At 36.5% G+C, this 22,251-nt stretch overlaps 2 protein-coding genes across 3 annotated transcripts in view; both read left to right on the forward strand.

The window, feature by feature from the left end:
* ADAM9 (ADAM metallopeptidase domain 9) overlaps positions 1 to 19,273 on the forward strand; it is a 121,033-nt gene extending 101,760 nt beyond the window's left edge. For both annotated transcript variants that reach the window (XR_013525623.1, XM_008979358.5), the window contains 2 exons: positions 15,829 to 15,896; positions 17,887 to 19,273. Coding sequence is in view for 1 of the 2 variants with exons in the window: in XM_008979358.5 (XP_008977606.2) it covers positions 15,829 to 15,896; positions 17,887 to 17,980 (162 nt within the window). In the remaining variant the exon portion in view is untranslated. The remainder of the gene's footprint in view (positions 1 to 15,828; positions 15,897 to 17,886) is intronic.
* Positions 19,274 to 20,142: 869 nt separating this feature from the next.
* ADAM32 (ADAM metallopeptidase domain 32) overlaps positions 20,143 to 22,251 on the forward strand; it is a 181,910-nt gene continuing 179,801 nt past the window's right edge. Inside the window, exon 1 of the mRNA XM_035270328.3 lies at positions 20,143 to 20,179. Within this exon, the coding sequence (XP_035126219.3) occupies positions 20,158 to 20,179 (22 nt within the window). The 5' untranslated portion in view covers positions 20,143 to 20,157. The remainder of the gene's footprint in view (positions 20,180 to 22,251) is intronic.

Here is a 22,251-nt window from a genome sequence, read left to right on the forward strand (position 1 = left end):
ACATCCTCTCCAACATCTGTTGTCTCCAGATTTTTTAATGATCGCCATTCTAACTGGTGTGAGGTGGTGTCTCAATGTGGTTTTGATTTGCATTTCTCTAATAATCAGTGATGATGAGCATTTTTTCATGTTTGTTGGCCTCATATATGTCTTCTTTTGAAAAGTGTCTATTCATATCCTTTGCCCACTTTTGGATGGGTTTGTTTGTTTTTTTCTTGTAAATCTATTTTAGTTCTTTGTAGATTTTGGATATTGGCCCTTTGTCAGATGGGTAGATTGCAAGCATTTTTTCCCATTCTGTTGGTTGCCGGTTTACTCTAATGATTGTTTCCTTTGCTGTACAGAAGCTCTGGAGTTTAATTACATCCCATTTGTCTATTTTGGCTTTTGTTGCCAATGCTTTTGGTGTTTTAGTCATGAAGTCCTTGCCTATGCCTATGTCCTGGATGGTTTTGCCTAGATTTTCTTCTAGGGTTTTTATGGTGTTAGGCCTTATGTTTAAGTCTTTAATCTATCTGGAGATAATTTTTGTGTAAGGTGTGAGAAAGGGGTCCAGTTTCTGCTTTTTGCACAAGTTTTCCCAACACCATTTATTAAATAGGGAATCCTTTCCCCATTGCTTGTTCTTGTTAGGTTTGTCAAAAATCAGATGGTTTTAGATGTGTGGCATTGCTTCCAGGGCCTCTGTTCTCTTCCATTAGTCTATATCTCTGTTTTGGTACCAGTACCATGCTGTTTTGATTACTGTAGACTCGTAGTATAGTTTGAAATCAGGTAGCATGATGCCCCCAGCTTTGTTCTTTTTGCTTAGGATTGTCTTGGCTATGTAGGTTCTCTTTTGGTTCCATATGAAGTTTAAGGTGGTTTTTCCAGATCTGTGAAGAAGGTCGTTGGTAGCTTGATGGGGATAGCGTTGAATCTATAAATTACTTTGGGCAGTATGGCGATTTTCACAATATTGTTTCTTTGTAACCATGAGCATGGAATGTTTCTCCATCTGTTTGTGTCCTCTCTTATTTCATTGAGCAGTGGTTTGTAGTTCTCCTTGAAGAGGTCCTTTACCTCCTTTATTAGTTATATTCCTAAGTATTTTATTCTTTTTGTAGCAATTGTGAATGAGAGTTTGCTCATGATTTGGCTCTCTGTTAGTCTGTTATTGGTATATAGAAATGCTTGTGATTTCTGCCCATTGATTTTGTATCCTGAGATTTTGCTGAAGTTGCTTATCAGTTTAAGAAGATTTTGGGCTCAGATGATAGAATCTTCTAAATATACAATCATGTCATCTGCAAATACAGACAATTTGACTTCTTCTTTTCCTAATTGAATACCCTTTATTTATTTATTTTTTTTCTTGCCTAATGGCTCTGGCTAGGACTTCTAATACTATGTTGAATAGGAGTAGTGAGAGAGGGCATCCTTGTCTAGTGCCGGATTTCAAAAGGAATGCTTCCAGTTTTTGCCCATTCAGTATGATACTGGCTATTGGTTTGTTGTAAATAGCTTTTATTGTTTTGAGATATGTTCCATTGATACCTAGTTTATTGAGAGTTTTTAGCATAAAGGGCTGCTGAATTTTGTTGAAGGCCTTCTCTGCATCTATTGAGATAATCATGTGGTTTTTATCTTTGGTTCTGTTTATGTGGTGGATTATGTTTATAGACTTGTATATATTGAACCAGCCTTGCATCCCTGGGGTGAATCCTACTTGATCATGATGGATAAGCTTTTTGATGTGCTGTTGCAATCAGTTTGCCAGTATTTTATTGAATATTTTTGCATCTATGTTCATCATGGATATTGGCCTGAAGTTTTCTTTTTTTTTTTGAGTCTCTGCTGGGTTTTGGTATCAGGATGATGTTGGTCTCCTAAAATGATTTGGGAAGGATTCCCTCTTTTTGGATTGTTTGGAATAGTTTCAGAAGGAATGGTACCAGCTCCTCTTTGTACATCTGGTAGAATTCAACTGTGAACCCATCTGGACCTGGACTTTTTTTGGTTGGTAGGCTATTAATTGCTGCCTCAACTTCAGCCCTTGTTATTGGTCTATTCAAGGTTTTAACTTCTTCCTGGTTTAGGCTTGGGAGGGTGCAAGTGTCCAGGAATTTTTCCATTTCTTCCAGGTTTACTGGTTTATGTGCGTTGAGTTGAGTTGTTTTTAGTAATCTCTGATGGTAGTTAGTATTTCCATGGAATCAGTGGTGATATCCCCTTTATCGTTTTTTATTGCACCTATTTGATTCTTCTGCCTTTTCTTTTTTATTAATCTGGCTAGTGGTTTGTCTGTTTTGCTGATCTTTTCAAAAAACAAGCTCCTGGATTTGAAGGGTTTTTGTTTCTCTGTCTCCTTCAGTTCTGCTCTGATCTTAGTTATTTCCTGTCTTCTGCTGGCTTTTGAGTTTTTTTTAATCTCACTCCTCTAGCTCTTTCAATTTTGATGATAGGGTGTTGATTTTAGATCCTTCCTTGCTTTTCATGTGGGCATTTATTGCTATAAATTTCCGTCTAGACACTGCTTTAAATATGTCCCAGAGATTCTGGTATGTTGTGTCTTCATTCTTGTTGGTTTCAAATAACATCTTTATTTTTGCTCATTTCATTGTTTATCCAGTAGACATTCAGGAGGCTGTTGTTCAGTTTCCATGAAGCTGTGCGGTTCTGAGTTAGTTTCTTAATTCTGAGTTCTAATTTGATTGCCTTGTGATCTGAGAGACTGTTATGATTTCTGTTCGTTTGCATTTGCTGAGGAGTGATTTACTTCCAATTATGTGGTCAATTTTAGAGTAGGTGCAATGCATGCTGAGAAGAATGTATATTCTGTGGATTTGGGGTGGAGATATCTGTAGATGTCTATTAGGTCCTCTTGGTCCAGATCTGAGTTCAAGTCCTGGATATCCTTGTTAATTTCCTGTGTCTTTGATCTGTCTAATATTGACAGTGGAGTGTTAAAGTCTCCCACTATTATTGTGTGGGAGTCTTAAGTCTCTTTGTAGGTCATTGAGAACTTGCTTTATGTACCTGGGTGCACCTGTATTGGGGTGCATTTATATTTAGGATTGTTAGCTCTTCTTGATGCATTGATCCTTTTACCATTATGTAATGCCCTTCTTTGTCTCTTTTGATCTTTGTTGGTTTAAAGTCTATTTCACCAGAGACTAGGTTTACAACTCTTGCTTTTTTTTGCTCTCTGTTTGCTTGATCAATCTTCCTCCATCCCTTTATTTTGAGCCTATGTATGTCCTTGCATGTGAGATGGGTTTCCTGGATACAGCACACTGATGGATTTTGACTTATTATCCAATTTGCCAGTCCATGTCTTTTGATTGGGGCATTTAGCCCATTTACATTTAAGATTAATATTGTTATGTATGAATTTGATCCTGCCATTTTGATGCTAGCTGGTTGTTTTGCCCATTAGTTGATGCATTTTTTTCATTGTGTCGATACTCTTTACCATTTGGTACGTTTTTGGATTGGCTGGTACTGGTTGTTCCTTTCCTTGTTTAGTACTTCTTTCAGGAGCTCTTGTAAGGCAGGCCTGGTGGTGACAAAATCTCTCAGCAATTGCTTGTTCATTAAGGATTTTCTTTATCGTTTGCTTAGGAAGCTTAGTTTGGCTGGATATGAAATTATAGGTTGAAAGTTCTTTTCTTTAAGGATGTTGAATATTGGCCCCCACTCTCTTCTGGCTTGTAGGTTTTCTGTGGAGAGATCTGCTGTGAATCTGTTGGGCTTCCCTTTGTGGGTAACCCAACCCTTCTCTCTGGCTGCTCTTAGCATTTTTTCCTTCATTTCAACCCTGGTGAATCTGACAATTATGTGCCTTGGGGTTGCTCTTCTTGAGGAATATCTTTGTGGTGGTCTCTGTCTTTCCTAGACTTGAATGGTGGCCTGCCTTGCTAGGTTGCGGAAGTTCTCCTGGATAATATCCTGAAGAGTGTTTTCTAGCTTTGAATCATTCTCTCTGTCACATTTAGGTATACCTATCAAACGTAGATTAGGTCTTTTCACATAATCCCATATTTCTTGGAGGCTTTGTTCATTTTTTTTCACTCCTTTTTCTCTATTCTTTCCTTCTCATTTTATTTCATTGATTTGATCTTCAATCTCTGATATTCTGTCTTCTGCTTGTTGATTCAGCTATTGAAACTTGTGTATGCTTTGTGAAGTTCCTGTGCTGTGTTTTTCAGCTACATCAAGTCATTTATATTATTTTCTAAGCTGTTTATTCTAGTTATAATCTCATCTAACCTTTTTCTAGGTTCTTAGTTTCTTTGCATTGGGTTAGAACATGTTCTTTTAGCTCAGAGAAGTTTGTTATTACCCACCTTCTGAAGCCTTTTCTGTCAATTCATCAGATTCACTCTCCATCCATCTTTTATCCCTAGCTCTGAGAAGTTGTGATCCTTTGGAAGAGGAGAGGCATTCTGGTTTTTAGTGTTTTCATCCTTTTTGTGCTGGTTTCTTCCCATCTTAGTGGCTTTATCTACCTGTGGTCTTTGTAGTTGGTGACTTTCGGATGGGTTCTCTGAGTGGATATCCTTTTTGTTGATGATGAAGTTCTTTCTGTTTCTTAGTTTTCCTTCCTACAGTTAGGCCCCTCTTCTGCAGGACTGCTGGAGGTCCACTCCAAACCCTACTTGCCTGGGGATCACCTGCAGGGACTGCAAAACAGTAAGGGTTGCTGCCAGTTTCTTCTGTTATCTTCGTCCCAGAAGGGTACTGGCCAGATGTCGGCCTGAGCTCTCCTTTATGAGGTGTCTCTTTGAGTATCCTGGAGTCTGGGAACTGCTTGAGGAGACAGTCTGTCCCTTATAGGAGCTCAGGTGCTATGCTGGGAGCTCTGCTGTTCTGTGCAGAGTTGCTGGACAGGTACTTTTAAGTCTGCTGCAGTGGAACTCATAACTGCCTCTTTTCCCAGGTGCTCTATCCTAGGAAGGTCAGCTTTATTCATAAGTTCCTGTCATGCTGCTGCCTTTTTTCATAGATGCCCTGCCCCACATGGAGTAGTCTAGTCACAGTCTGCCAGTAGAGGTGTTGCTGAGCTACTGCAGGCTCTGCCCAGCTGTTGTGTGAACTGCCTTGGTAGTGGTAAACTGCCTCGGTAGTGGTGGACTGCCTCAGTGGTGGTGGTTGCCCTTACCCCCACTGAGCTGGACTGTCCTGGGTCCAGCTGCGTTTGCTGCAGAACTCTCAATCCAGAGCATTTCAGATTGCTTGTTTTGTGGGGGTGGTACCCCCTGTGCCAGATCACCTGGCTCCCTCTCTCTGCCCCTTCTCTTTTGAGTTGAATGGGCATCTCTGTCACCCAGGCGTTCCAGGTACCAGATGAAATGGCTGCCCAGATTTGTGTGAGTTTCTGTGTGCCAACCCGGCACCGGCTGAAACTGCTGTGCTGAAAACACCTGGTGGTTTTCGGCCTAGGAATCTCTCAGTCTGTGGGCAGTGAAAATTTGTTTGGAAATGCGGTGGGCACTTACGCTCTGTGTTGTTCTAGCTGGGAACTGCACTCCGGAGCTGTTCCTATTTGGCCATTTTGGATCCTTCCCCACTTATGTTTAAATCTTTAATCCAGTTTGAGTTGATTTTTGTTTATGGAGTGAAGTACCAGTTCATTTTTGTGTTTCTTCATATGGATATGAAGTTGTCCCCAAACTATTTATTGAAGTGATGTTCCCTTCTTGATTGTGTATTCTTGGCACTTTTGTTGAAGATTAGCTGACCACACATTTGTGAATTTGGGGTTCTCTAATCTGTTCCATTTATCTTTATGTGGGTTTTTATGCCAGTAGTATGCTGTTTTAATTAGTACAGCTTTGCCGTGTATTTTGAAATTTGGTAGTGTGATGCTTCCAGCTTTGTTCTTTTTGCTCAAGATTGCTTTAGTGATTTTTGGTCTTTTGTGGTTCTTTATGAATTTTAGGATTTTTTCTACTGTTATGAAAGTTGTCATTGGAATATTAATAGGTATTGCATTGAATCTGTAGATTGCTTTGGGTAGTACGGTTATTTTACTATTAATACCTCTAATCAATGGGCATGGGATATCTTTCCATTTATTTATGTCTTTAGTTTTTTAATGAATGTTTTGTAGGTTTCCTTGTACAGATCTTTATTTTTCATGGTTAAATTTATTTCTATTTTATTTATGTATATATTTTTGATGTCATTTTAGATGGGATTTATTTCAGATTTCTTTTTTAGATAGCTTGTTGTAGTGTATAGAAATGCTACTGATTTTCATATGTTGATTTTGTGTTGTGCAACTTTACTGAATTTATTTGTTCTAACAAATAAAATTTACTGAATTTATTTGTTTGGTCGACTCTTTAGGGTTTTTTTATATAAAAGACAATGCCATCTGCAAACAAAGACAGTTTTACTTCTTCCTTTCCAATTCGGATGTATTTTATTTTCTTTTTATTGCCTAACTTCTCTGGCTAGAACTTGTAGTACTATGTTGAGTAGAAGTGGTAGGAGTGGACATCCTTGTCTTATTCCTGATCTTAGAGGAAAAGCTTTCAGTGTTTCATTGTTCAGTATGATGTTAGTTGTAGGCTTGTGATGTATGGCCTTTATTCTGAGGTTCATTCATTCATTCATTCATTCTTTCTCTTTTCTTTTTTTTTTTTTGGAGACAGAGTCTTACTCTGTCACCCAGGCTGGTGTTCAGTGGCATGATTTTGGCTCACTGCAACCTCTGCCTCCTGGTTCAAGCTATTCTCCTGACTCAGCCTCCTGAGTAGCTAAGATTACAGGTACGTGCTACCCCACCCAGCTAATTTTTATAGTTTTAGTAGAGATGGGGTTTCGCCATGTTGGCCAGGCTGGTTTTGAACTCCTGACCTCAGTTGATCCACCTGCCTCAGCCTTCCAAAATGCTGGGATTACAGGCGTGAGCCACCACGCCTGGCAGAACAATGTTGAGAGTTTCTAGCATGAAAGAATGTTGAAATTTGTCAAATTCTTTTTCCTCATTTCTTAAAATAATCATCGTTTTGTTATCTTTATATTTTTTGTTTGCTAATGTTGTGTAGCATATTTATTTATTTGAATATGTTAAACCATCCTTGCATTCCCAGAATAAATCCCACCTGGTCATCAGGAAATATCCTTTCAATGTGCTTCTGAATTCAGTTTGCTAGTTTTTGTTGAAAATTTTAGCATGTTTGTTCATAAAGGATATTGGCCTGTAATTTTCTTGTGTCCTTGTCTGGCTTTGGTTTCAGGGTAATGCTGGCCTTGTAAAATAAGTTTGGAGATATTCCTTTCTCTTGAAGTGTTGGGAAGAGTTTGGGAGGATTCATTTGTTCTTTAAATGTTTGGTAAAATTCAGCTGTGACGTTATCAGGTCCTGAGCTTTTCTTTGATGGGAGACTTTTTAAAGTTACTAATTCAATCTCCTTGCTTATTATTGATCTTTTCAGAGTTTTTATTTCTTCATGATTCAGTCTTGATTGTATGTTTCTAGGAATTAATTTTTCTAGGTTACTCAATTTGTTGGTGCATGATTGTTCATAGCAGTCTCTTATAAAACTTTGTATTTCTGTGGTATCAACTATAATGTCTCCTCTTTCATTTCTGATTTTGATTCCTCTTTCTTTTTTTCTTAGTCTACCTGGTGTGTTAATTTTGTTTATCTTTTCAAAAAACCAACTCTTAGTTTTATTTGTTGTTTTTTTTCTCATTAATAGTATTTTGTCAGTATTTCATTCATTTTTGCTCTGATCTTTTCTATTCCCATTCTTCTACTAACTTTAGACTTAGTTTGTTTCTCTTTTTCTAAGTCTCAATGTATAATATTAGGCTGTTTATTTGAGATTTTTTAAAAATGTAGGCATTTATTGGAATAGACTTGCTTGCTATAAACTTCTCTCTTAGAACTGCTTTTTCTGTGTTGCATACATTTTGTTATGTTGTGTTTCCATTTTTATTGCCTCAAGATACAGTTGTTTCTTGGTATACATTGGGGATTGGTTCCAGGACCCCCACATATAGCCAAATCTCAAGACTTGACCTATACTCAAGTCTTGCCATTGGTCCTGCAGAACCCACGTATAAGGAAAAGTTGGCCCTCTGTATATGTGGGTCATGAATACTGTATTTTCAATCTGTGTTTGGTTGAAAAAGATCTGCATATATGTCTACCTGTGCAATTCAAATCTGTGTATCTTAAGGGTCAGCTGTATTTTAAATACTTCTTTTTATTGTTATTGACCTAGTGGTTGTTAAGGAGCATGTTGTTTAATTTTCATGTATTTGTGAATTTTCTAAAATTCCTTCAGTTATTGATTAATTTTTGAGTCCTATCCATTGTACTTGGAAAATATACTTGATGTCAGTCTTTTAAAATTTGTTAAGGCTTGTTTTGCAGCTTAACATGGTATCTATCCTGGAGAATGTTCTGTGTGTATTTGAGAGGAATGTGTATTCTGCTTTTGTTGAATGGATTATATCTGTTAGATCTATTTTGTTTGAAGTCTAGTTTGAGTTACTAATTTGTTGTCTGGATGATCTATCTATTGTTGAAAGTGAAGTATTGAAGTTTCCTAGTAGTATTGGGTTGCCACTTAGCTCTCCCTCCAGAGAGCTAAATTAATTAATATTTGTTTTATATATTTAGGTACTCTAAATTGGCTGCATATATATTTACAGTTGTTATATGTTTCTGATGAATTGACCCCTTTACCATTAATGCCCCTTTTCATCTCTGTTTTTACTGTTTTTGATGTTACATCATTTTGTCTGATGTAAATATTGCTATCCTTGTTCTCTTGGTTTCCATTTGCATCAATATTTACTCATATTTAAAGGAATTACTGATAGGGAAAGACTTACTATTGCTATTTTGTTTTTGCCCCTTCTTCCCTTGCTGCCTTCTTTTGATTACTTTTTAATTAAAAATCAATTATGGATACATAATAGTTGTACCTATCATATGGGGTACACGTGATATTTTGAAACAAGCAGGGCTGGGCACGGTGGCTCACGCCTGTAATCCCAGCAATTTGGGAGGCCAAGGCGGGTGGATCACGAGGTCAATAGATTGAGACCATCCTGGTCAACATGGTGAAACCCTGTCTCTACTAAAAATACAAAAATAAATTAGCTGGGCATGGTGGCGTGTGCCCATAATCCCAGCTACTCAGGAGGCTGAGGCAGGAGAATTGCCTGAACCCAGGAGGCGGAGGTTGCAGTGAGCCGACGTCGCGCCATTGCACTCCAGCCTGGGTAACAAGAGCGAAACTCCATCTCAAAAAAAGAAACAAGCATACAATGTGTAATGATAAAATCAGGGTAATTGGGATAGTCATCACCTCAAGGATTTATCATTTCTATGTTAGGAACATTCCAACTATCCTCTTTTAGCTATTTTGAAATATATAATAAATTATTATTTTTTATTATATATTTCAAAATAGCTAAAAGAGGATAGTTGGAATGTTTTTGATTCTCATTTTCCTTTGTGCATATTCTATAGCATATTCTCATTTTCCTTTGTGCATATTCTATAGCACACATATTGTGACATTTTTGTAATTACATAAAATAGTTTTTAAAAGTTATAGAAATCTATTTTAAACTGATAACTTCAATCACAAAAACTCTACCCCTTCATAGGTCTTCCTCTTCTACTTCATGTAATTGATGACACAAAATTGCTTCTTTTTCTATTGCATATCATTAACACAGATTCATTACTTTTTATGCTGTGCTTTTAACATTCTAACAAGATTTAAAAGTGATTTTCACACTCATAGTACTACAGGATTCTCTATTTGTCTGTACACTTATCTTTATTATTGAGTTTTATATTTTCATATGGTTTTGTGTTGCTATTTATTTTCCTTTCTCTTCACCTTTTTTGCTTCTCTGCTGTCCACTAATACTTTCTTTTACCTCATCATGTTTGTTGTCGAATACTTCTAGTGAATCTTTCAATTTAGCCTTACAGTTTTCAGCTCCAGAATTGCTGTTTGGGTTCTTCTTTATAGTCTTTTCTCTTTGTTGATATTCTCATTTTGTTCATATATCATTTTCCTGATTTCTTTTAGTTGTCTCTTTGCATTCTCTTTTAATTTTTTATGGTAATTTTTGAATTCTTCAGTAATTTGTATATATCTGTTTCCTTAGGGTCAGTTTCTGGAGATTTAGTTTAAATGTGCCATGTTTCTATTTCCTTGTATTATTTGTCATTTATTGTTGGGATTTTGGCATTTGAAGAATTAGCTGTCTTTCCCAGATTTTGCAGTCTTCTTTTATACAAGGACATATGCTACTCAGCCTGGCTAGAAATTCTGGAAGGCGCTCATATCTTTTCTGGGGATGTGTCCTCTGTATCTATGAGGTTTTTCGTGCAATCTCCTAATTGGGGAGGTTTGGCTAGTTTCTACTCAATAGCACCCTCAGGTGTCTGTCTGTGATACTGTGGTCTCTCTGACATTTTTTTCACATTTTTGTTTTTTGTTTTTTTTTTTCTAGTCAGTCTGCGCTTATCCTTTTTTATTTTTTTGACGCGGACTCTCACTCTGTCACCCAGGCTGGAATGAAGTGGCGCAATCTCACCTCACTGCAACTTCTGTCTCCCAGGTTCAAGTGATCCTGCCTGAGCCTCCTGAATAGCTGGGACTATAGGCGCATACCACCATGCCCGGCTAATTTTTCTATTTTGTAGTAAACAGGGTTTTACCATATTGGCCAGGCTGGTCTCGAACTCCTGACCTTGTGATCCATCTGCCTCAGCCTCCCAAAGTGCTGGAATTACAGGCATGAGCCACTGCACCTGGGTGGTCTCTATGACATTTTAACCATTTTTAAGAATACACTTAAGTGACATTAATATTAATTACATTCTCAGCGTTATGCTACCATCACCCCATTTTCTAGTATTTTTTCATTACCCCAGACAGAAACTTTGTACCCATGAAGTATTACCATTTCCCCTAACCATAGCCCCTGGCAACTACTGTTCCAGTTTGTATCTCTTGCAATTTGCCTATTCTGATTATCCCATATAAGCAGAATCATATAACAGTTGTTCTTCTGTGCCTATTTGTTCTTTTTTGCCTGGCTGTATCTGTTAATAGAGATACTTCTTCCTTTCCTGTTTAGGCGCCTTTTATTTCTTTTTTAGTTGCTCTGACTAGATCTTAAATAGATCTTCTAGTACTACGTTGCATAGCAATTGTAAAAGCAGATATTCTTTCCTTATGCCTAATTTTAAGAGAAATGCTTTCAGTTTCAATGAAAGAATATTTAAAATTTCCTCATGTTCTAGATGTCATCTTTCATATTGATTATTAGAAGTCTTTAAAGCAGTCCCTGATAACTGTTTTTAGATTTTCAGCTTTTGGTAGTCAGAGTACTTATACACAACCTTGGGAAAGACAGTTTCTCATGTGAAATTTATTTTTTCTGATATTAATACAGCAATAATTTTTCTTTTTGGTTAATATTTACATCATATCTTTTTACATGCAACTGTGTTCTTATGTTTACTCTTGTAAATAAAAATTCTAGAATTTTAATTTTTGAAAACTATTTGTCTTTTTACTGGAGACTGTAATTCATTTAGCTTGGTGATCATTATTAATAGTTTATTATTTTGTGATTTCATTATTTTTCTTTTTCTTTTTTTTTTTCCCCCTCATACCCAACTCCTCTTATATTCTTTTGGGTTGATTTGGTTCTCCTGCCACATTTCACTTTCCTCCTGGGCTAGCGTTTAGTCTTATTGGGAAGTTAACCCAGATATATAGATAAGATCTTTTTAAAGAGATAATTCTAAAATTTTTTAAATGCATATGTAATGCCTAAATTAATATATTTATTACTTTTCTTCTAAATAATATAAAGACTTTAGAATGCTTTAATTCTGATCACTTCCTCCCAATTAGTAGGCTGTTTAGTATTTTAATTCTTTTTTTAAAGTTCTACAATATAGATGTAACTATTGAATTATGAAATGTTTGTTTAGGTTTGTGATGTCATGCACCAATTAAATGAGTTGTTAAGAGGATAGACTGTGAGCCAAACTGCCCAGGTTGAGTACTGCCTTTGTTACTTCGTAAGCTGTGACTTTAGGCAAGGTTCTCAAACTCTATGTACTTGTTTCCTCATCTGTAAAATAAAAAAAATAATAGTACTAATTACAATTGACTTCTGTGAAAAGCAGAGGGATTAGTATGTGTGGAGCACTGAGAATTGCATCTGGTACAAGTGAAATGCTCTGTGAGCTTTAGCTATTTCCCCTGAGTTCATTGTCTACTTTCCTGCTTTATTGAATCTCAGCTTATCCTTCTGGCATATCTTTTAGAAGTCCCCTTAGTGAAGGTATTTTGGTAGTAAATTCTGTCAGTTTTTGTCTTTTCAGAATGTTTTTGGCTGACAGCTTTTTTTTTCCTAGTAAAAGCTTTAAAAAGACTACATTTTAACTTCCTTTGTTGCAATTTAAAAATTGTTACTCCAATTGCTGCTGTAGATAATGTCTTTTCCATGTGGCTTTTTCTTCTATATCTTTAGACTAGTTGGTGTAGATGTGGACTTAAAAAAAAAAACTCCTTTGCCAATAAGTAGAATTCCTGAACCTGATTTATATTTTTCAATTCTGGCAAATTATTAGCAATTATTTCTTTAAATATTGCCTCTGTCTCATTATCTGATTAACTCTTTCATGCATCCTGCATGTTAGACTTTTTACTATCTCTCTGTTTCTTAACCTCTCTTTGATATATCCAGTTATTCTTGCGTATTCCATTCTGATCATATTGGATCTACCTTCCATTCACTAAGTCTACTAAATGGCAAATCTGATATTTAACTGACTTGTTGAATATCTAATATAACTAGTTTTATAGTATATTTCATTTCTGTAGTTCTACTTAGTTCTATTTCAAATCTGCCTGGTTATTTGTGATTTTTTTGTTACAGTTTTATTATATATTTTAAAGCTTTTATTTCTTAAAGCATATTCAAGCACCTATTTTATGTGCTCTATCTGGTCATTTTAGTATGTACGCCCTTGGTGGGTTCTCAGGTTTGTTATTTCTGCTGACTCTTGTGGTGGCTCATTTCTCAGTGCACTTGTGATATTGACTGTAAACTCACGTTCTTTGCAACTTTATATTGGAAATAAATATATTTGGGTCCTGAATTATAGTGAGTTCCTTCTGAGAGTATTTATTTTTCTTTGCCAGATGCTTGGGGGCATGGTCAATCTTTGATGTCTTTAAATGGAAATTTTTGTTGAATTTTTTTCTTTCTTTCTTTTTTTTTGGCCACACAAATGTTATGAACTCTGCCCCCATACTGTTATGAAGATGGGTGTATGCTGAGAATTTCTTTGTGGAGACTTTTTTTTCGTTCCCCGTCTATCAGCACCAAGGCAGTATCACCACTTAGCTTCTCCGGGGCAGGTATTTGTTTTTCTGGTTAACCCATGGGATATCACCCTTCATATGTCTAGGCTTCATATAGGTCCTTGTATTCATCATTCCATCCGGCTCAGGCCCCAGGTTTTGCCTCCTTTATCTATGTGTTGTTGAAAACACAGACTGCCACCTGCCAAGGATAGGAAGATGTTCACAGGACAAAGGCAACTCCATAGTTTGGACTCTTTCATACCTTCTTGGTTTTTTTTTGGCCTGTAAGATGTTTCTTACTTCCCACCAACTCAGCCAAGTATTTAAAAATACCTTTTAAATACTTTAGCCAGCATTTTAAATGCACTATACTTGGAATTTTCTCTGGACATTTGGTCCACTCTTTGCAAGAAATGAACATGTACTTCATTCTTTTTAGTAACTGCATACTGCTCCATCTTATAAATTTACCAGAAATTTAAAAATAGGTTGTTTCCAGCCTCATTCCATTAAAAAATGTGGCATCAAGCATCCTTGTAAATAGGTCTTTGCCTACATTTAAAAGTATATATCAGATAAATGCCAAACAAGGTTAAACATTTTTTAAATTGATTTTATTTTTAACTGGCAAATCATAGTTGTATACATTTATGGGTTCAGCGTGATGTTTTGATTTATGTAAATAATGTAGAAATGATTAAATCAAGCGAATTAACATATGCAGCACCTTGCTTGCTTATAAATCTTTAGCTTGTTTTCATTATTTTTAATTGACAAATAATAATTCTGTATCTATTGGGGTACAGTGTGATTTTTTTTTTTTTTGAGATGGATTCTCGCTCTGTCATCCAGACTGGAGTGCAGGGACGTGATCTCATCTCATGGCAATCGCTGCCTCCTGGATTCAAGCAGTTTCCCTGCCTCAGCCTCCCGAGTAGCTGGAATTTTGGTGTGCACCATCATACTTGGCTGATTTTTTTAGAGATGGAGTTTTGCCACGTTGGCCAGGCTGGTCTTGAACTCCTGACCTCAAGTGATCCACCGCTTCAGCCTCCCAAAGTGATGGGATTATAGATTGGCGTGAGCCACCGCATCTGGCCACAATGTGATGTTTTGGTCTATCTATACCTTGTTGTAAGATTCAGTCAAGCTAATTCCATACCCATCACCTTACCACATTGTCATTCCAAAAGTGGACTTGATCCCTTTAGAGTGCTGCTCCTATGGCTTGTGGAAAGAGATGGAGACATTTTGTTGCATTTTTTTCTCTATTTTCACAGTACATATAAATGATTCAATGGGGAAAAATTTGCAGATGATAGACCATCTGTTCTATGGTAGAGGCCAGAGGGTGTTCAAGGTCTTCTCCACCACTGTGCATTCTCTGCCCATCATAGAACTTTAGGAATTAACAGTAGATAGTAAAGAACATCTTGGTTAAGGTCACTTCACTAGTGATTCAGTAATTCCATCTGATCTTCCTAATGTCTTCTAATGTAATGTAACATATGAAAAATACTACTTTTACTTTCTTATTTGCGGCTGTTATACAGTTTCAGTTTGTTGTAAATGTCAACTACTTCATCAAGGAAGAATATCATGAATTTCAAAGTCAAGGATTCTAGATTAGTGGTATTTATAGTGTTAGATGCTGTATAGGTTTGGCAATACATTTTGGAAGATTTTATTTAAAATACATTGACATAAGAAATATGTTATCTTTTAATTAATACAGTTGATTTGAACCACATAGTACTTTGGTATTACTGAATTAAAAAAAATACCTTAAAAGAATTAAGTATTCCACATTCAATAGTAAAGATATGGCAAACAAAATGTTTTAAACTGTCAGCATTATAAATAAATAGAGGTTGAACACCCCTTATCTGAAAATCTAAAATGCTCCAAAACCCAAACTTTCTGAGCACCAACATGATGCCACAAATGGAAAATTCCACACCTGCCCTCACGTAACGAGTTGCAGTCAAAATGCACTGTTGAGCACTTATATGTGAATACATGTAAGAAAATGATTGCTTACCAGTAGCATATAAATTCAGAGACAGGAGTGATGGTGATGCCAAACAACCACAGATTGTCCATATGAGGGGCTGAGTGACACCTTTGCTTTCTGATGGCTCAGCATACACACACTGTTTTATGCACAAAATTATTTAAAATACTGTATAAAATTACCCTCAGGTTATATGTATAAGGCGTATGTGAAACATCAGTGAATTTTCTGTTTAGACTTGGGTCCCCTCCCCCAAAATATCTGATTATGTATGTGTGACTATTCTAAAATTGGAAAAAAATCTGAAATTTGAAACTCTTTTGGCTCTAAGCATTTCTGATAAGGGATATTCACCTGTAGTGTGTTTATTGATTTTAAATATTTGGATTTCTTTTATAGAAATCATAGTTATGAGCACATCATGTTAACAACTTTATTATTTTTTCTTTTTAGCCTATATATGCAAACAGATTTCCAGTACCAACCTATGCAGCCAAGCAACCTCAGCAGTTCCCATCAAGGTAAGAAGAAAATTTGCTTAGGTTTTTTTGACTGGAATAAAACCCAGGAGTTAATGTCTAATAATTTCCCCTATATTTTAATGTAATTTAGTACAAGGTATTTATTGTCAACAGTTTACAAGAACATGATATGCAGAAAGGTTTTAAAATAACTTTTATATAAATTTTGTCATATTGGTATAGGGTCAAAATGAAATGTTAAAGAAGCTTGAGCAAGACATAGATTCTGCTGCCACAGCTTTCATGTGCATACGATTCAGAAGCGAGGGCCTTTGAGATAACCAGCAGTAGGAAACCAGATCGGTTAGAACAGCCTTCCTGTCAAAGACAGCTAAAAAAGCTGGACAATATAAGAAAATAAGTGTTTGAAGGCACAGACAACTAAAGAAGTGAGGAATTGTGGGGGTAAGGTCAGGAGAGGAGGAAATCTAGAAATGTTTCCAGCTTTGGGGCCACTTTTCCTTTCTAGACGAGTTTACCTGTTCTGACAACAGCGAGGCTAGTAAGCTGAGGAGAACTTAAACTCACAGGGCAGAGGGGACAAAATTTGGAACCCTGCCAAAGAGGAGGCACTCTAGCAAACATCCCAGATTTGGTGCTGGGACCCAGAAGTAGAGTGAACGAGACCTTCAACTGATTTCTATAGTTTCTTGTTTTGCTCATGATCGAAAAAGCCAAGTGTCAAAGAAAATAAAATGTGACTAAAACCAAGAAACAATAGACCATAGAAACAGACTGAGAGGGTATTCAGTTAATAGTGATTAGACCTGGACTTTAACTATGATGTCATGGAATTAAAAGTCAAGATTGAGAATTTCAGAACAGAACTAAAAACTTAAAGATTATCAATGGAAATTCTAGAACTGAAAAACACAAGAACTGAAACCAAAGACTCAATCCATGGGCTTAAAATCACCTGGAAGGAAGATAATTTATTACTTCATTTCGTATTACATAAAATGCATGTGACCCTCCCACCCCACAAAGTCTTTTAAATTACAATTGCATTGCAACTCCAGGGACTGTCTTCATATGTAATCTTTTTTTTTGAGATGGAGTTTTGCTCTTGTGGCCCAGGTTGGAGTGCAGTGGCATGATCTTGGCTCACTGCAAATTCTGCCTCTTGGGTTCAAGCTATTCTCCTGCCTCAAGCCTCCCGAGTAGCTGGGATTACAGGCATGCACCACTTTGTCCGGCTAATTTTGTATTTTTAGTAGAGACAGGGTTTCTTCACATTGGTCAGGCTGGTCTCAAATTCCTGACCTCAGGTGATCCGCCCGCCTCGGCCTCCCAAAATGCTGAGATTACAGGAGTGAGCCACTGCACCCAGCCATAATCTTTATTATACAACAAGAATACATTGAAATCCAACTGAGGATCAGGGGAAGAATATATAAATTGTGAGGGAGACATTCACCAGGTAGCATTCTAGTGTGTTACTGGAGTAGAGGTGTATTAGAATTGGATGATGAGGCTAGGCGAGGGTGTCCACAGGTGGAAGTATGAAGCCTGAGATGGACAGGTATAGAAGTCTTAACACATTTAATTCTCAGAGTGGATCTCATGTTGAGGGAGCTCCCTTATGTTGAAGGAGCTGTAAACAGCTAGGTTTACACCTACCAGTAATTTGCTACCCTTAAATTCTAGCAGCACAAACAAGTGCTTGATCACTTAGTGTCCTCACTTGTCTTTTAGTTTATCTTTGCCATTTCTTGTGCTTTTATTTTTTGAAAAACAAAACATGTAAACTAGAACCTTCATATAAAATTGTTGATTGTGGAGTAGCATTATTTAAAATAGTTATTCCATTTTAGACTCTAATTAGAGCCCTTTAGCCACTGAATATCATCTTAATACTGATCTCAGAATGTAAAGTACTGTTTCCTATTATCAGAGGTGTTGAGGATAGTATTATGTTGAGCTTGTAATGAATCTGGCATTATTTCATCCAGTCTAAACACGTCATTAACTATCTTTTTTTCCTTCACAGGCCACCTCCACCACAACCGAAAGTATCATCTCAGGGAAACTTAATTCCTGCCCGTCCTGCTCCTGCACCTCCTTTATATAGTTCCCTCACTTGATTTTTTAATCTTCTTTTTGCAAATGTCTTCAGGGAACTGAGCTAATACTTTTTTTTTCTTGTTTTCTTGAAAAGCCTTTCTTCCTGTTGCAACTATGAATGAAAACAAAATATCACAAAACAGACTTTACTAACACAGATAAACAGAAACTGAGTGTGAGAATTGGGAAATACAAGGAAATGCAGTAAAGCCAGGGAATTTACAGTAACATTTCCTTTTCCATCATTAAAAAATTATTCAGCCATTGGTGAGGTTAATGCACTAATCATGGATTACGTTATTTTGAACATGTTATTGTGATGATTCTGAAATTAACTGTATTGGTGTAAGATTTGTCATTATGTGTATAAATGTTATTCTGAATTTTTGACCTTAGTTATCATTAATGTAGTTTCTGATTAAACGTGATAATCTAATACCTGTGAAAACTGACTAATCAGCTGCCAGTGATATGTAATGTTTTTCATTTTGCATGAATTAATAATCATCATACTCTAGAATCTTGTCTGTTATTCACTACATGAATAAGCAAATATTCTGTCTTCAAAAGAATGCACAAGAACCACAATTTAGATGTCATATTATTTTGAAAGTACAAAACATACTAAAAGAGTGTGTATTCATGCACAGTTATTCACTTCCATTTTTATGATCTTTCAACTATAGATAATTCTTAGATAAATTAATATTAGAATTTCTATTATGAATCATGTTAAAGCATGACATCCTTTCACAATAGCACTATTTTAAATAAATTATAAGCTTTAAGGTACGAAATATTTAATAGATCTAATCAAATATGTTGTTGATTCATGAGTATAATAAAGCAGGAGCAATTATAAAATCTTCAATCAATTGAACTGTTACAAAACCACTTGAAAATTTCATGAGCACTTTAAGTCTAAAATCTGAACTTTCAAAGCTTGCTATTAAATCATTTAGAATGTTTACATTTACTAAGGTGTGCTGGGTCATGTCTTTGTTGACACTAATATTTTCATAGAAATTAGGCTGGAGAAAGAAGGAAAAAAAGGTTTTCTTAAATACATACAAAAAAGTTACTGTGGTATCTATGAGTTATCATCTTAGCTGTGTTAAAAAATGAATTTGTACTATGGCAGAAATGGTATGGATAGTAAAATTTTAAGCACTAAAAATTTTTTCATAACCTTTCATAATAAAGTTTAATAGGTTTATTAACTGAATTTCATTAGTTTTTTAAAAGTGTTTTTGGGTTGTGTATATATACATATACAGATACAACATTTACAATAAATAAAATACTTGAAATTCTCTGTGTCTTCTAGTAGCTTCCTACTCAACTATTTATAATCTTATTAAAAAGTTGTAATTTTAGATAACAAGCCTAGTCAAACTTTTATAGATATTATCTCACTCATTTTTCAGACTTTTGCCAAAGTGTGCACAATGACTTTTTGTTATTAAAGAAAAACAGATTAGTTTTAAGAAGGCAAAAATTTCCGCTCTCTGAAAACAGCATGTTATATGATGTTATATGAACGATCAGGTGTAGATCAGGTGTACATACTAAACATTGTGAGCAATCTCAAATGAAGGCCCATCATTTCATTGTAAATCTCTGAATGAATATAAGACTCAAATGTTCGTCCCTTTCATGTAGCCTCAGTTTTTGCAATTGTAATGCTTATCACTGAAATTTTACAGTTGGTAATGTATTAACTATGTAACCTAACACTTTTCTTGGAATTAGATAGTTCCTTGGATCTTTGACTAGAAAGTTTTTAAAAAGAGTGTTGGATCTGGACTTCTTTTACTTCGATATATTTTAAAATATACTTTATGTGTTTTACTTTCTTGGTCATGGATGCCACTTCAAAATTTGAGAATAGTAAAGGACATCCTTTCTATCATCAAAAAGAATAAATAAGGATAAACTATATGCAAGTTTGACCTCTCTGTTTGACTCCAATGTGTCAAACTGACCTTGTTCAGAGTATTGCATTCTTCTATCAAGCCTGTGTCAGTAACCATAGAGTTAAGCACAATTTGATTTAATAAAATCTGATTTTCTAGACCTAAATCAGATTTTATTAAATTTCATGAATGTTTACCAAAACCCTACCATTTTTTTCAGGCCCTGTGATATCTAAGTTCTGGATAGGATATGTTTCCTGACTTAGACGTCATCCTCTGTTATGAAGAGAGCCATACACGCAAGTAAGAATAATACAAAATCAGTCCTATTAAAGATACAAACCGGGAAGATTGAGGAGTGAGAAAGAACAAAATATAAGAACCAGAAATTCATTCCGAATACTTATCACTAATTGATGAGTTGAAGCATTTACTGTATTGTTAGAAAGCTAGGTGAAATTAGCTGTGGCTCAGCAGCTGCCTAAAAGCAGTCTTAACTAGCATTGGCTGTTCCTATTGAGATAAAAGCTCAGTGTATTTTTTTGTTGCCATGTGTATGTGCGTGCACGCATGTGTATGCGTTTGTTTTTCTGAGATGAAGTTTTGCTTTTGTTACCCAGGCTGGAGTGGCACAATCTTGGCTCACTGCAACCTCCACTTCCTGGGTTCAAGCGATTCCCTGCCTCAGCCTCCCCAAGTAGCTGGGATTACAGGCACCTACCAACATGCCCAGCTAATTTTTGTATTTTTTAGTAGAGAATGGGGTTTCACCATGTTGACCAGGCTGGTTTTGAACTCCTGACCTCAGGTGATCCACCCACCTCGGCCTCGGTAAGTGCTAGGATTACAGGTGTGAGCCATTGCGCTGGGCCTGTTGCCTTGTTTTTGTTCATGCTATTAAGTTCAGGCATAGATTGCCCTGTTGAAATTGCATGCATCCATAAAATCACGTTGGTGATTCCTCAAAGACCTAGAGGCAGAAATAGCATTTGACCCAGCAGTCTTGTTACTGGGTATATACCCAAAGGAATATGAATTAGTCTGTTACAAAGACAGATGCACACACATGCTTACTGCAGCACTATTCACAATAGCAAAGACATGGAATCAACCTAAGCACCCATCGACAATAGACTGGATAAAGAAAATGTGATATATCTATACCATGGAATACTATGCAGCCATAAAATGGAACAAGATATGTATTTTCCTTTCCCTTGGGTAGATGTGTCCTTATGGTAGAATAATTCATATTATCTTGGGTATATACTCAGTAATGGGATTGGTGGGTCAAATGGGAGTGCTGTTTCAGGTTCCTTGAGAAATCACACTGCTTTTCATATCTCACTTTAAATGTGTTAATTCCCCAAGTGAGATTTTTCTCTGTTCCCATGAGGCCTTTTAGTTTATGTGTTGGCCTATTATGTAGTATGAGAAATGAATCCATTGTTTGGGATTTGAAAAGAATGAAATGCTGGGCCAGGTGTGGTGGCTCAAGCCTGTAATCCCAGCACTTTGGGAGGCCGAGGCGGGTGGATCACGAGGTCAAGAGATCGAGACCATCCTGGTCAACATGGTGAAACCCTGTCTCTACTAAAAAAAAATACGAAAATTAGCTGGGCATGGTGGCACGTGCCTGTAATCCCAGCTACTCAGGAGGCTGAGGCAGGAGAATTGCCTGAACCCAGGAGGTGGAGGTTGCGGTGAGCTGAGATCGCGCCATTGCACTCCAGCCTGGGTAACAAAAGGGAAACAAGAATGAAATGCTAATGTATATAGATGGAGACCTGGGATGGGGCTGGGAAGGAGGAGGCATTGCAGTTCCAGGGAATAAAGCAGTGTTTAGGAAAGTTACCCAAAGTCAGAGCTGCCAAAGCACTGGCGATAGGAGAAATTAGGTGGCAGGTTCTGGTCTGAGTTCAGAAAAATTTACTATGCTGAGACATTTGGCTAGAATTTTCTACTGGGATGTAAGTACTGTAATTGTGGGCAAGAATCTTCTTTCACTCATGAAATGAGTACTTACTGCGCTGAGAAGTTTCTGAACAATAGAAAGACATCACATGAGTTTTAGCCAACGGCCTGCGGAGAACGAGGATGGGGGGAAAAGCCTGGTTATGAAGTTTATTTGCGTAGCGTTAGTGGGAAAAAAAATGCAGCTGGCGCTCTTCAAAATTAGGAAGAGCTGACGTTTCATATTGAAAAACGACTCACTTTTCCATTCTTTGGGATATTCACACATGTGGCTAAATAGATTTGAAAAAAATATTAGAAACAGCTTTGGTAAATATGAATATATATTTGGGTGTGTATATAGATTTTAATTCGGAAAGTATCACATACTCGCTTTCGCAAGGACCTACGAAGCCCAGCAG

This window comes from Callithrix jacchus, chromosome 13 (genome assembly GCF_049354715.1).
Source record: "Callithrix jacchus isolate 240 chromosome 13, calJac240_pri, whole genome shotgun sequence".
NCBI lineage: Eukaryota > Metazoa > Chordata > Mammalia > Primates > Cebidae > Callithrix > Callithrix jacchus.